Raw genomic sequence first — 15,546 nt, 5'->3', positions numbered from 1 at the left:
GAATTGTGATATGGGAAGGATACAGAGATGTAGTCAATGGTGAAAGTTTTTATGATCCATACAATTTTGAAGGGTTTCTAATGTGAATTGTGTTTATTTATCCTCTTGGCATGTCTATTTAATGGCTGTTATATATTACATTGGTGGTCATAAACTTTGATGTGATTGTGTTGGATAGTTTCCAGGTTTTAATGTTTTGCATCATGAGCCTTAATATTTCCGTACTCTGTATATAGGTTTGCAGGCTGATCACACTGTTCATATGGTTCGAGGCTTTGTGCCTTCTTCACCAACTCCTGCTGCTCCAGCTGCAAACCAAACCACTGCTCCTCAAGCGGTTGGTTCAAATGATAGCTCAAATCTAGGAGGAACGAATCTAGGAGAATCTTTGTTCCCTGGGCTTGGATTTAATCCTTTGGGTGGTGGAAATGCTATGGCTGGATTATTTGGATCTGGTCTTCCGGATCTTGAGCAGGCACAGCAACAACTAGCTCAAAACCCTAACATGGTTAGAGATATGATGAATACACCAGCCATGCAGAATATAATGAATAATCCGGAATTTATGAGGAGTATGATTATGAATAATCCTCAAATGCGTGAGCTTGTAGATCGCAATCCTGAGCTTGGTCATGTGCTCAATGACCCAAGCATCCTTCGCCAAACTTTAGAGGCTGCGAGAAACCCTGAGCTTATGCGTGAAATGATGCGGAATACCGATAGGGCGATGAGTAATATCGAGTCTATGCCTGAGGGGTTTAATATGCTTAGGCGTATGTATGAAAACGTCCAGGAACCGTTAATGAATGCTACTGCTATGTCGGGTAATGCTGGTAGCAATACGGGCTCTAATCCATTTGCTGCTCTTCTTGGAAACCAGGGGGCCACTACGCAAGGAACTGATGCTACTAATAATTCTTCAACACCGAATGCTGAAACCGGTACAGGAAATAGTATTCCAAATGCCAATCCACTTCCTAATCCTTGGGGTGCTGCGGCTGGTATGAAACTGCATTCTCATCCTCTTAATTTTATATGGTATATAGACGTTCAAGGATGCTATATTGTTTTATAACAGCCAATAGTGGCTTCTTCATAAGAAATAGTAGTTTACTAGCTTATGTTTACTACACTGGCTCAGGAATAATATTGTTTATGATGATAAAAATTGGTGATTTCATGTAGTGTTCTCACAGTTTGTTGTTAAGAGTAGTTTGTTGAAGTTTTACTCGTAATGCACTAAACATTTAAGAACATATTGTGGGGCTACTTGACAGGCCAGACAACCGCCACTGGAAGGACAATTTCTGGTGGGGACACGAGAAGCCCTGGACTTGGTGGCCTTGGTGGTCTTGGTGGCCTTGGTGGACTTGGTGGCCTCGGCGGACTCGGTATGCTTGGAGCAGATTCACCTCTTGGTGCGACTCCAGATGCTTCTCAATTGAACCAAATACTGCAAAACCCAGCTATGTCGCAGATGATGCAAAGCCTACTTTCCAATCCACAATACATGAATCAGGTAGCGCCTAAAATAATCTGAATTTAAGACACTTTTGGTATTGAGTGAATGTATTGTTAATGTATTCCGTTGATTCCAGCTTATGAGTCTCAACCCCCAACTCCGAAGCATGCTAGATATGAATCCTCAGTTGAGGGAAATGATGCAGAACCCTGAATTCCTTCGCCAGTTTAGCTCTCCTGAGATGATGCAGGTCAGTTGGCCCATGTTGTCTTCATGCATGTGAATTTTGAGCATGTGGTCTCTCCAAAGAAATAATTTTGTATCTCTTAAGTAATAATACTAACCTAATGTTTTGGATTGTTTTTTGGTCTTCTTTAGCAAATGATGACTCTACAGCAATCACTTTTCTCCCAGAATAGGACTACGGCTGGCCAGTAAGTGTGGATACCCCTTTCTGTATTCTTTACTTGAAACATAGTCGAGTACTTAATGTCCTTTCTATATCATAATTAGATTTTGGGTTGATCTGTGTTTAGAAAATAGTGTGACTAGCTAAACAGATAATATTGTAGCGGTGGTGAACTATCTTAAAGTAATCAATGGATTGAATCATTAGTAACGCAACTCTTGTGTATTTTACTGGGTGGATCATTAGTAAACTCTATCAAGGACTGTCTTATAACATGAAATCAGTGTGTTGAACTTTCTATCTTGATTTCCATCAACCTCTATTCATGTTTCCAATCGTCTTCTTTGTAGGGATCCGGGGCAAACTGGTGCTGCGACAGGTACTCTTTGAGATATTATCTGCACCAAGGCTTTAGTTATTTCACTTAGTATATTAGTGCAGTTGATTGTTGTTCTATTTATCATACTGTTATCCTATATTCATACATCTCGTATTGAGTAAATCACTAATTCACATTCACTACTATGGAATATTATAGGGACGGCCAATAATGGGGGGATGGATTTTTTGATGAATATGTTTGGCAGTCTTGGTGCTGGCGGCCTGAGTGGCACGAACCAACCCAACGGTTAGATTCGCTGGGAATGTACTTTGATTTCTTATGTATTTATTGAGATGGTTCCACTGATACATGTCTGTTTGATTCCAGTGCCTCCTGAGGAGCGTTTTGCTACTCAGTTGCAACAGCTGCAGGAAATGGGATTCTACGACAGAGCAGAGAACATAAGGGCTTTGCTAGCAACCAATGGTAACGTTAATGCTGCTGTAGAACGACTCTTGGGAGGTATTGGCCAGTAGCACAGGTTTGTGAACAGAGGTCTCTCGGTTATAGGATAAACAACTTGAGTGCGTTTCAGAAATGAGATCTATGTGGGAATTCTTATAATTACATTTATGATAGGAGCGTGAACTTGTGGATAGAAAAGCCGCGCATCGAAGATATGGTATTTGTTTTCAGTGGTTATCATCTTCCTGCCTCCTTTACCCATTGCAAAAAACCTTTTTTTTTTTTACATACTTTGGATCAGTCTGTTTATCTTTCAGATTCTATTTGAAGTTGTTACAACGTACATCTGTAGAAGTTGGTTTCGGAATATGGAATGGGTACATTTTACATTAACGTATCTCCATTTCATCTTATAAATGTAGTAGTGGTAACGTTGATGATTTTGTGATAGAGCGATATATCGATATCCTGAAATGAAACCAAGTTGGATCCGGTTCAAAGTTGAAAACCTAGTTTACCCTGATTCCCAAGTTCGTATGATTGTTTCGGCAAATTCAGAGAAAAATATTGTTGATTCGAATAACATAAAGAAAATGTAATTCCGGAAAAATAGGGACATGTCAACAAAAGAAAACAATTCGAGAAGTAACTGCTAGAAAAAAACCGTAAAGCGACTCTTCCACAAATGAAAACTAACCTCGTCCTCTCCTCTACTATAAACCAATCATAACTCCCACTCTTCCACTTTTTTTCTTCTTTTTTCCTCTGTTTTGTTTTTAGATGTTCTCTCTAAAGCCATAAGAATGTCGAACTCTTCAAACTCCGATCCCAATTTCGACATCCCATTTGCTTCCTCCGATGTACCTCTTCCGAGTTACAATCAAAAACCAAGAAGAAAACGTACTAAACTCACCAACAACGAACCCGGTTCTTCTTCTTCTCCTTCTTCAAGGCCTAATCCGGTCAAGAAACCGCTGGACTCTGACGCTCCTCCACAAATCGCACGGCCATGCACTGAATGTGGTAAACAATTCGGGTCATTGAAGGCACTNCTGTACTTTGATTTCTTATGTATTTATTGAGATGGTTCCACTGATACATGTCTGTTTGATTCCAGTGCCTCCTGAGGAGCGTTTTGCCACTCAGTTGCAACAGCTGCAGGAAATGGGATTCTACGACAGAGCAGAGAACATAAGGGCTTTGCTAGCAACCAATGGTAACGTTAATGCTGCTGTAGAACGACTCTTGGGAGGTATTGGCCAGTAGCACAGGTTTGTAAACTGAGGTCTCTCGGTTATAGGATAAACAACTTGAGTGCGTTTCAGAAATGAGATCTATGGGAGTTCTTATAATTACATTTATGATAGGAGCGTGAACTTGTGGATAGAAAAGCCGCGCATCGAAGATATGGTATTTGTTTTCAGTGGTTATCATCTTCCTGCCTCCTTTACCCATTGCAAAAAACCTTTTTTTTTTTTACATACTTTGGATCAGTCTGTTTATCTTTCAGATTCTATTTGAAGTTGTTACAACGTACATCTGTAGAAGTTGGTTTCGGAATATGGAATGGGTACATTTTACATTAACGTATCTCCATTTCATCTTATAAATGTAGTAGTGGTAACGTTGATGATTTTGTGATAGAGCGATATATCGATATCCTGAAATGAAACCAAGTTGGATCCGGTTCAAAGTTGAAAACCTAGTTTACCCTGATTCCCAAGTTCGTATGATTGTTTCGGCAAATTCAGAGAAAAATATTGTTGATTCGAATAACATAAAGAAAATGTAATTCCGGAAAAATAGGGACATGTCAACAAAAGAAAACAATTCGAGAAGTAACTGCTAGAAAAAAACCGTAAAGCGACTCTTCCACAAATGAAAACTAACCTCGTCCTCTCCTCTACTATAAACCAATCATAACTCCCACTCTTCCACTTTTTTTCTTCTTTTTTCCTCTGTTTTGTTTTTAGATGTTCTCTCTAAAGCCATAAGAATGTCGAACTCTTCAAACTCCGATCCCAATTTCGACATCCCATTTGCTTCCTCCGATGTACCTCTTCCGAGTTACAATCAAAAACCAAGAAGAAAACGTACTAAACTCACCAACAACGAACCCGGTTCTTCTTCTTCTCCTTCTTCAAGGCCTAATCCGGTCAAGAAACCGCTGGACTCTGACGCTCCTCCACAAATCGCACGGCCATGCACTGAATGTGGTAAACAATTCGGGTCACTGAAGGCACTCTTTGGACACATGAGATGTCACCCTGAACGTCAGTGGCGTGGCATCATCCCTCCTCCGGACCACAAACGTGGGACTAACGCAACCGCCGCGTCATCATCCTCCAATTTGAATTTTGTTTTAAATAAATCCGAGGAGGAAGATCATAACATAGCCTCTTGCTTACTATTGTTGGCTAAACGTCCTGTTGTCTTGAGCAGTTCAAGTGGAGTTGAGGGACGGTTCGAGTGCGGAGGTTGTAAGAAAGTGTTTGGGTCACATCAAGCGTTGGGCGGACATAGAGCAACGCATAAAGATGTGAAAGGATGTTTCGCCGCTTCAAACTCAACCGAAGATCCTTCTCCTCCTCAGGATATCGTTGGTCAAGACAAAGGCAAGAGTGTTAAGTTGGTCTCTGGAATGAACCATCGATGTCACATCTGTTTAAGAGTGTTCTCGAGTGGTCAAGCGTTAGGTGGCCACATGAGATGTCATTGGGAGAAGGATCAGGAAGAGCACCAAGTCAGGGCAATCGATCTTAATGTTCCTGCGGCGACATCTCCTCCTGACACATTCTTTAGATCTTAGGTTAGGACTTTGATATATAATAACATAACTTATATATTTGGTTTTGGTTTCTTCTCTTATAATAACTCTCTCCCTCTCTCTCTATATGTGTGATGAATTGTATGATGAACTTATAGGATTGGGTATTGTATTCTGTATAAATTAATTCCTTTGTGAAATGCAAAAAAGCTTTATTTAGTAAATGTAAATATATTTCAAGAATTTAGCTACCCATATTTTTCATCATATTTGTTGAATCTCTATTTCTCTATGTAAAAATTGAATATTGTTATATATGAATAATAATGGATGGTTCATGGTTGTGGTGTTCCTTAACAAATGCCATCACACTGAGATGAAATCAGCAAATAAAAAAAAGGTTCAACATCGTTTTTGAATCTTAGCTCAGAAGATAATACACAAGACGCCTCAATCTAAAACCAAACAACAAAGTATTTCAAAGAACACAGTTCACTTATTATCCTAGAAAAGTTCTGAAAATCTAGATTCTTCTTCCCTAACATGTTGCTTCGAGAAGAGTTGCTTTGTTGAAGCTATCAGCAGACTCAGGGAGCAAGTTGTTGCTGTTGACTCGAAGATGAAGCTTCGTCCTGCTGCATTTCAGAGGGTGGAACCTGTAATCAAAAAAATCAGCTTTATATATAACATGAATGCGAAAAATCACGAAGGAATACAATTAATAGTTACAGTAAGCATCATCCTTATTTATTTCTTAGCGTGTAAGGCTTCAAGTGTTGGAGCAACCTCTTTTGTGACGAACCTCTCCTTATAATCATTGCATTGCAAACATTCAGAGGCGAGTTTTAAGACTACGGTAGCTTCTTCTTTAGAATACTTTCCCTTCAGATTTGGATCAATCAGCTCAGTAACATCCTTTCCATTGATCATCTCAGGAGCCTATAACACATGAGAATAGTACTAACTCAGTAATAAGTGGCTTGCTTTGCAAGAAATTAACAATGACAGAGAATCTAATGATTAGAATCACAAAGTCAAGTGAACAGAATCACTTACATGGCTTGGAGCAATTTGCATTCCAGTAAGCAGATTCACAAGGATAGTACCAAATCTGTATGTCACATTCCCAGTGTTGACATTTCCTACAATGAGAATATATAANTAAACATCACATTCTGATGATATATATATATATATATATATATATATGCATAGTCCGAAGATACAAGGCGCGAAAAGATTACCTCCTTCTCTTCGATTATAACGGATGATCGCCGTAACTAAACCGAAACTGGAGAGACAGGCCTCACCATCCTTCAACACATCCATTTAAGCAACAAGAAACAGTTTAGCATCGGTTATGGATCACACGAGAGAAGGCATGGAGATGTTAAAATGTTGTTTTACATACCTTATCAAACAGAACTGAGTTAGCACTCAGATTATCGTACGAGAAAGCACGTGCAATTCTGCAGTAATCCAATGCTTCGGCTATATTGTACGCCACTCGCATTCTCATTGACCAATCCATGTTTTTCTCTGTCAATCACACAACCGATACAAACTTCAGAAACAGAGAATACTAACAAGTTGTGTAAAACCGTTCCCTACAAGTACATGATCTATTCACTATTCTAGTCCTGATAAAAAGTTTCCATCTTTAAGAATCTAAAGCACAATCTAAGTCAACAATACAGCCTCTCTATGTCTTCAGACTCAAAACAGAGAATGCTAATAAGCTCTGTTTCAATCGATTCTACATGCACAACCATGTCAACAAGGCAGTTTCTTTAACCTCAGATTGACCAATGTTTAATGTGAATGACACAAAAGAAGAAGATGAAGAAGAGAGAAGGAATCATACGATGGAACAAACGGTTAGCCAGCGTATCATTAGGCATGAACTCCGAAACAAGAAACCCTACTCCTACATCTTCATCGTAGCAATATCCCAACAACTTGACGAGTCTCTTGTGCTTTCGCTCCGCAGCTGTTTCTGTGTCTACCTGAAGGAGATCAAAGAAACAGAATCGAACCCATCAAAAGAGATCCAACGAACGTCACAAAAGTGAGATAAAGCTTTAAAGGCATATTAATTGTAATTAATTCTGTCATATGCATTATTGCAACATGAACAATTTGAACAAAAGAAAACGTCCACCTATAATGTCTTAAAGGTAATTGATTGAGCAAAGTAAATATAACCTAAAGAAACTGAACAAATAAAATGTCTCAAATTAAAAAAATGTGTGTAAACAATTTAGTTTTAGATTAGAAATAATGTGCTTTTTATTTCATTAAAATTGCAAAAAAATGACACATGTTAAAAAAATAGAATGATAACAAATTCAGAAATCTACTTTATTATAGTTATATATATATATATATACATATTGACATGTGAAATCGATAAAAATAGTTAATATATCTAGTTACGTTTGTGATAAAAAAATTAGTGAAAACAAAACAGAATAAATATATTCTTGTAAAATAGATTATTTTTTCTTTAACAAAAGTAAACTATATAGAGTATTGCTATGATATAATACTAAATAATACAAACCCAAAATAATTAAAGATTTGGTAGAGGAAGATAAAAAAAATGAACACTTTTCTATAAATTAATTTAAATTTAAAGAATCAAACTTCAATTTAATGTAAAGTACACGTGTCGCAAAAATAGAACGCCAAATGTCGCATCTATATGCAAAGTTAGAAAAAACCTTGTCTTATTATATAAGATTTATTATAAATTCATGTTTTTTTCAATTGAAATTCTTGTTTTCGGAATTTTATATTTTGACTTTTTGTATACAAAATGTTCATCATGTTGTATTTTGTCCATCGTGTGACAAAAAAAATGTCGATGCATGATTTAGTGCATGCAAAACAAAATAAATATGTTTGAAGTTGTTAGAAAATACAAAAAACACCATCAATCTAAAAACCATCAAAGCTGCAAATTCGAGAAGAGTTCCAAAGTTTTTATGATATCAGAAGATTCAGTGTTCAAGTTTGTTGCTGTTGACTCGAAGATGATGCTTCCTCCTGCTGCTTTATTGTCTCAGAAGATGGAACCTGCAAGCAAAATGATCAGTTTTTTATAACATGATGAATAAGGAAAATTAAGAATTCAACAATAATAAGTTTTCCTTCTTACTTCTTGCAAAGGTTCAGCTTCTTGTTGTTGACTGGATGATGCTACATCTTGCTGCTTTGCCAGTTCAACCATTCCAGCAGATGGAACCTGCAAGCAAAATGATCAGCTTTTATATAACATGAATACAAAAAACCAATCATGAAGAATACAATTACTGTCATAGAGCTAGTAAGCATCCTTACTTCATTTTTAGCTTGCAAGGCTTCAAGTGTTGCAACAACCTCTTTAGTGATGAGACTCTTTCTATTCTTCCACTGCAAACATTCAGAGGCGAGATTTAAGATTTCCGTAGCTTCTTCTTTAGAGAAATCTCCCTTCAGATTTGGATCCATCAAGTCCGTAATATCTTTTCCAGTTATCATCTCAGGAACCTAGAAACAGGAGAGAAACAACAACTCAGAACAATTGTGACTTGTGTTGCAAGAAATTGGCAATGGCAGAGAATCTAATGATTACAATCACAAAGTCAAGTGAGAAAGCAAGACAGGACTTGAACAGAATCACTTACATGTCTTGGAGAAGTTTGCATTCCGGTTAGCAGATTCACAAGGATGGTACCAATCTGTATGTCACACTCTCAGTGTTCACACTTCCTACAATAAGAATATAACATCACACTCTGATTATATATATGAATAATCTAAAGAGAGAAGTTCAGATTTGAATTACCTGTTGGTCTTGGATCATAATCAGTGACCTCCCTCACTAAACCGAAACAGGAAAGACATGCATCATCATCCTTTAACACATCCATCAAGCAAGAAAAACAGTTTAGTATCCTTACATCACATAGAAGAAGGCATAGGCATGAAAAAGTTGATTCTTTTTATTATACCTTATCAAACAGAACCGAGTAAGCAGTTAGGTTATCATACATTGCGAAACCTGAAGTGATACAGTAATCTAATGCTTCAGCTATATGATATGCCACTCGCAACCTCATTGACCATTCCATGTTTTTCTCTGTGAATCACAACCAATAAAAACTTCAAAAACAGAGAATAGTAACAAGTTCTGTTGTAAAACATTCCACAAAAGCAGATACATTTATACATGCTAGTCATATAAAAGTTTCTTTCGTTAAGAATCTAAAGCACAACCATGCTACTTAAACCACCAATGCGGCCTCTCTATGACTTCAGAATTAAAACCGAGAATGCTAATAAGTTCTGTTTCAATCAATTCTACATGCAAAATCATGAGTTCTTGACACACAAACCTCAGATTCACCAATGTTTAATGTGACACAGATTCAAAACAGAGAAGATGCTAGCTAGTTCTGTTTCAATCGATTCTATAACAAATCATGTCACATAAACCAACAATGCATTGTCTTTAACCTCAGATTCACAAAAGAAGAAGATGAAGAGAGAAGGAATCATACGATGGAACAAACGCTTAGCAAGAGTATCATTAGGCATGAACTCTGAAACAAGAAGCCTTTCATCTTCATCGAAACAATATCCCAACAACTTGACGAGTCTCTTGTGCTTTAGCTCCCCAGCTTCTTGTGCCTCTACCTGAAACAGAATCAAACCCATCAAAAGAGATCAATGGTGAGAATCGTTAAACGTTTTTGATGTGTACTAACTTACCTCAAGGTCCTCGTGATCAGGCCAAGGCGTATTCTTGAATCTCTTGATAGCGACGAAGCCAAGATTCTCTGATAAGTGACCCCTGTAGACGACATTAGGAGATTCTTCAGCGCTCTCTGATATGATCTCGTCGGAACTGAAGTTCTTGGTCGCCATCGTGAGATCGGAGAGGAAGAACTCTGTGAATGGCCAGTTGACGAATCCTTCGTCGTTCTTTACTTCGTCGTTCTTGCGTTCGACGTGCTGAGTTTGCGGCTGCTGCTGCTGCGGAGGTTGATCGTTCTCGAGAGGCGTTGAGACGCAACAACCACCCATGGTTTCGTTTTCGCCGGCAAAAGCAGAGTATCCAAAGCGTTCTTTGCGAAAGAGAAAGAGAGAGATGAAGAGAGATGAAGAGAGATGAAGAGAGACCGTTGGGTTTATGATTATGATGAAACTTTTACAAATAAATGTTAAATATTAAGCTCAAGGTTACGCATCTTTCTTTGTTTCACTGATGGGTCACATTATTTTCCCATTTGAGGACTTTGCATAATTGCATTGCATGGTGTATGAAATTAGTGTTTGGTATTGTTGTTAATGTGAGGAACTTTATCTACATTACATAATATATTAAAAGGTTACCACACGATATGTGTGTTATTACTTTAGTTTTCTTTTTGTAATTATTTAATGATTTATAGTTTTGTATAATTTAGTTGGTTTGGTGTATATAATAAAATTTAGATTATGTATTATATACAAATTTTATATAACCATTGTTAATCATAAGCACAATAGTAAAGTGTTGATGCTATTTTTGGAGAAATTTGAATGCTTATTTGGATTTTTAACTATTAAATTATCTCGATACAATAAAAATTGTATTATAGTTTATAGTATTTTCTAGTCTATGCACAAAACAAGTTTTTATATCTTATGAGGAATATCAGTTGACAAAAAAAAAGAAAGGACATTTTTTTTAATTTTTTGTTCAAGTTTTAAACTTGGAAAAACATGCATGTTTTTTTTGAAAAGATCAGTAAAAAGTCAAAAATTCTTTCAATCTTTTTGTGGTTTAAGCATCCCACCAATTATACGCACTCAAAAAGATCTGCAATTTTGTAATTTTTTGAGGAGATCTTAGCCACTTCATATAGTTTTTACATCTAAAAATGAATATAATCAAGAATCATATCAAACTCTTTGTAAGCTTATACAATTTCTGGCCGTCACTTTAAACCAAATATGATAGTGTAAAGAGAATGATTTGTTATGGTTGATACATTTAGGTACATCTATCTTTTATTTTTTATAACTGTAGTGCTAGAGAACAATGACTCGATATNAAACACCCAATTAGAGGGAAAATTGTTTACAAGAGAATGATTTGTTATGGTTGATACATTTAGGTACATTTATCTTTTATTTTTTATAATTGTAGTGCTAGAGAACAATGACTCGATATATGACCAAAATAAGATAGCTTGATTGTAACATTCTTATATTATATAAGATTGACTCCAATGTTCAACATTTTTTTCAACTATTTAAAAGTTTAAATTGATGGTCATTTCCGAAACTAACAATCAAGTATTGCTAAATAGGAAAAAGAAATTTCATCATGGGTGATATACTTAAGACAAAAAGAAACTACATAAAATCATGAAAATATCAATGTCAATTTTGATATCATAATATTTAAAAAGACAAAAAAAAAGTGTGATTATGTTATTTGATACTCAAATGAATGTACATCTTAGTTTAATATATACAAGAACCAAAGATTTGAATGAACATTAATCGAACATTAATGTTCATGTTGTATTGTTCATCCCGTGACAATATGATTCTTGCAATTATGAGTAAAATGTGAGTATATTTTTTTTTTATAAGAAACATGATTGTATAATTTTTACTCTAAAACAATTTTTTTTTGTAATTTTCATTGAAAAATGTATATTTACATTTTTTTTTGATAAACAGATAAGACGTCTAAATGAAATTATACTAGGTTTGTTGTCCTATACAACAAATATTTTTTTATATAGAAATAGTCGGAAACATTAAGATCGATTGTCATATTTTCATTATCAAATCGGAATTAAGTTTCTCTCTATAATTTTTTTCTTGATTCAAAAACAGTTTGTCTATGTTTTAGTTTTTTTTAAAAAGGTACCATTATAGGTGGGTGGCATGGAAATCAACCATTTTAGACATAATTTTCAAATGTACAAAAATGTACAGTATTTATACTCCACCACTGAGATTGTGGAAATCAACACTAAAGAGTGTGAATAAGTTTTGGTTTATGTAGAAAATTAGTAATTTTTTTGTGTCAATAAAAGTCAAGCATGCTTTGAATTGTCAATAAGTCCAATTAACTCACAAACATGTATAGATTTAAATTAGTATTTTTTTTTTTTGATATTTGATTTATTAGTTTTTAAATCTGTAGGCAAAAAAAAAAAAAAATCTAAAAACCAAAAACAAAGATCCAGAAAAACAATTTAAAAACTACATGGACTTAATAAAAACAAGAAATCCACAAGATTTTGATCTTAGATTTCTTTTTTTTTTTTCGTTAAGGGAAATCAGATTTATGCATCTGCTTGGGAGCTATAATTAGATTTATGTAGAGGACAAGATTTTTCTGTTTTGCTTTAGTCATCATATAACTTCGGACGGGCCCTGACCATCATCATTTCTTTACTTATCTTTTGTACCATGGCCAGATTTCTCCATATTAGATAACAATGTGATTTTTGCAGTGTCTCTACTCCTCAACAATAAGAATAGGTTCGACATTGCTATGATACAAGCTAATAATTCAAATGGTGATAGGATTCGGTATATCTCGGAAATCTAAATTTTTTGGAGTTGATAAGTTAAGTTTTATTTGCTCACAATTAAAATAATATAATTACTGCTTTACAATAATTACAAAATATTTCTTATAAGAAAAAAAAATGATGCGAATATGACAGACAAACATCCTACTATATTAATTGAGAAGTACAAATATGTAACTAACCTTAAATGTGTAAACAATTACATTCAATTGCCATTAGAAAAACATAATTATGATTAATTAATTAAATATAATTAATTATATACGAAAATCAGGGACACATCAAATAAAATAAATTTTGTAGAAAAGTAAAACAAATCTATTAGAATCAAAATTAATTTGTACTTAAGAAAAATATTAACAACTAAGATTTTAAAAATTTTATTCAATAAAATCTACAACTACAAATTTTATTTAATCAATAATAGGGAAAAAAGTAATTTAAAAGATATTTTTTAATTATTGTTCTACGGTTCCATGACCCCATCTGATCTTGTGTCTAATGATCTATATATAAGATTTCAAAATTCGATGCAATTCTGGCTGGAACTCTTAACACAAATGTCTTAGTTGGTGAGTATAACCTTCAAATATACTTTTGTTATAATTCAGTCATTTTTTGTTTTGTTATTCACTTCATTTATGTATATACTGCCAATATTCCTTAGATGTCGTGGGTCAAGTAGTTCATTGTGGAGAACTGCAAGTCGTTAATGCTGGAAACACGATAAAAAATAAGATTGAGTTCCAATCGAGGGACGACAAATGATGATGTGAATTCAATCAACGAGCACATGCTTGCAACACTAAAAGGTAACTATCAAGACCTATATGTTACATGTCATGATTTTACTACAATTAATTTATTCTATTTTCTATTTTTTTTGTTTCGTTTTGTTTGCTAGTTTGTTTATAGGTGAGGAGAGAGTTTACCTAAGTTCTGATTCAATTGACCTTTCCGACAAAAGAGCTAAAAAAAATCCATTGTATAGTCCAGATTTCTTGAATACTATCAAGGTATCAGGATTATCAAACTATAGTCTTAGACTTAAGATAGGTTGTCCGGTAATGTTGTTGAAAAATATAGATCCAAATGGAAGGTTGATGAATGGAACTAGGTTACAAATAATTCAGATGACTGATCATGTTTTAAGGTGAAATCAAAAACAGGTTTGAAGGTGCTTATTACTACTGACAAGAAAGAGTCACAGAAAAAAATAATGAATGTTGTTTTAAAAAGGTTTTTCAGAACCTTCACTAGCTATATTTAGTTGATCTTTTTACATGTTAGTTATATTTTTTTACTTACTTCACATCTATACCAAGGATTACTTTTTTTTTTTTTTTTAGGCCACAACTGGCCGGTCCATTAACCAAATTCCTACGAAGCGGAACTCGATCTCTGGTGTGATGGTGCCTTCTACAAATGGACTTACCTCCTGCCACTGCCACTTCACAAGATTGATTTTAATTGACAAAGGTTTAAACAATTTTATTCATTACATGCAAATGTTTTATTGACAGGTTTTCGATAAACATTTTTAAAATACAAAATTATAATATAAGCAAACCGAATTTTTAATCGTAAACTATTATAAATAACATAATAACAAAATAAATTATTACAAAATTTTCATCAAAAAAAAGTTCAACCGCGGGTTAGTACCTAGTTATAGGACTAAAGCACACATCAAATAAATTAAAATACTATGATCTTTTAAAATAAATGGTATAGTGGGGTCATTACTTGATTTCTTAGGTATAATATAACAAGAATATGAACTAATGGGTGCTTAAACCTATAGAAATACAATAATTCAGCAATATCCAAAATCAAACTCTAATAATATATGGACTAAATCAAATTTACACTAAAACTATTGTAAAACAGATGTGTGACTACATGTTTCATTATAATTTCAAACAGTATATAATATTTATATAAAAAAAATAAAAATTCAGTAACACATGCATGTATACTCTTCATATGATTTGTGTATTTCCATTATCACTCGCTTTGTTTATTTGATAATATGCATGCAAAATATACATGTCAAATTAACTATCAGCTTGGGGTTGATTTTACAGCTTCAAAATTAAAAATATATATTTAGAGAGGTTAAATAGAAGGTAGTGCAACATTTGAGTAATTCTTGATGCTCCTTCTAGAGCTTAATACTTCTACAAACTTAACTAACTGGTTGCAAACATTCACAGATTAAATTAAGCTATTATTTGCATCAAATAAAATAAACTTACTCCAAAATCATATATTATTATTATTATTATTATCATTATTATTATTATTATTATTATTATTATATCCTCAAAGACAACATGTCCACAATTCAATATCTTAATAACATTATTATTTAAGACTTAAGAGCAAGCGCATGTTTTTTCAGGGGAATCGGGTGACACTTGATAACATCTTCCGTGATGCAAGTTTACCTTAATGCATTTTTTGATGCACTCTTGAGTTGTCTTGCAAGAACCTATCCAATAATCGATATTCGGTGTAACATCAGCATCCGCA

At 34.4% G+C, this 15,546-nt stretch overlaps 3 protein-coding genes and 1 pseudogene across 4 annotated transcripts in view; 2 read left to right on the top strand and 2 right to left on the bottom strand.

Moving 5' to 3' along the window:
* Positions 1 to 3,055, top strand: part of LOC104767024 (ubiquitin domain-containing protein DSK2a) — a 3,708-nt gene extending 653 nt beyond the window's left edge. Inside the window, exons 2-9 of one of the 2 annotated variants that reach the window (XM_010491039.2) lie at positions 237 to 1,001; positions 1,278 to 1,519; positions 1,599 to 1,712; positions 1,841 to 1,896; positions 2,222 to 2,250; positions 2,410 to 2,499; positions 2,581 to 2,734; positions 2,833 to 3,055. In XM_010491039.2, the coding sequence (XP_010489341.1) occupies positions 237 to 1,001; positions 1,278 to 1,519; positions 1,599 to 1,712; positions 1,841 to 1,896; positions 2,222 to 2,250; positions 2,410 to 2,499; positions 2,581 to 2,729 (1,445 nt within the window). In that variant the 3' untranslated portion in view covers positions 2,730 to 2,734; positions 2,833 to 3,055. Of the gene's footprint in view, positions 1 to 236; positions 1,002 to 1,277; positions 1,520 to 1,598; positions 1,713 to 1,840; positions 1,897 to 2,221; positions 2,251 to 2,409; positions 2,500 to 2,580 lie in introns of both variants that reach the window. The other variant, XM_010491038.2, reaches the window with a different exon arrangement.
* LOC104767021 (zinc finger protein ZAT2-like) lies at positions 4,589 to 5,467 on the top strand. The gene has a single exon (XM_010491033.1). It carries the CDS (start codon positions 4,655 to 4,657, stop codon positions 5,465 to 5,467), a length of 813 nt encoding a protein of 270 aa, XP_010489335.1. The 5' UTR covers positions 4,589 to 4,654.
* Positions 6,173 to 7,516, bottom strand: LOC104768136 (probable inactive receptor-like kinase SSP). Its single transcript, XM_019240990.1, has 6 exons — positions 7,490 to 7,516; positions 7,290 to 7,431; positions 6,837 to 6,964; positions 6,670 to 6,739; positions 6,482 to 6,567; positions 6,173 to 6,364 (listed from the first exon to the last, which is right to left on the bottom strand). The coding sequence occupies exons 1-6, from the start codon at positions 7,514 to 7,516 to the stop codon at positions 6,173 to 6,175; spliced, it is 645 nt and encodes a 214-aa protein (XP_019096535.1).
* Positions 8,435 to 10,495, bottom strand: LOC104768135 (annotated as a pseudogene).

This window comes from Camelina sativa, chromosome 19, assembly GCF_000633955.1.
Source record: "Camelina sativa cultivar DH55 chromosome 19, Cs, whole genome shotgun sequence".
Taxonomy (NCBI): Eukaryota; Viridiplantae; Streptophyta; class Magnoliopsida; order Brassicales; family Brassicaceae; genus Camelina; species Camelina sativa.
The sequence above is the reverse complement of the archived record's forward strand: the minus strand, read 5'-3'. Positions and strand labels throughout refer to the sequence as shown.

Excerpts from the sequence above, each read along its gene's own strand:
- LOC104767021 (XM_010491033.1), top strand. The coding sequence starts at position 4,655 with ATGTCGAACTCTTCAAACTCCGATCCCAATTTCGACATCCCATTTGCT.
- LOC104768136 (XM_019240990.1), bottom strand. The coding sequence starts at position 7,516 with ATGCCTTTAAAGCTTTATCTCACTTTT. Across the intron at positions 7,432-7,489 it reads TAAAGCTTTATCTCACTTTT|GTAGACACAGAAACAGCTGC; the intron begins GTGACGTTCGTT and ends GATCTCCTTCAG. Across the intron at positions 6,740-6,836 it reads ACTCAGTTCTGTTTGATAAG|GATGGTGAGGCCTGTCTCTC; the intron begins GTATGTAAAACA and ends GATGTGTTGAAG.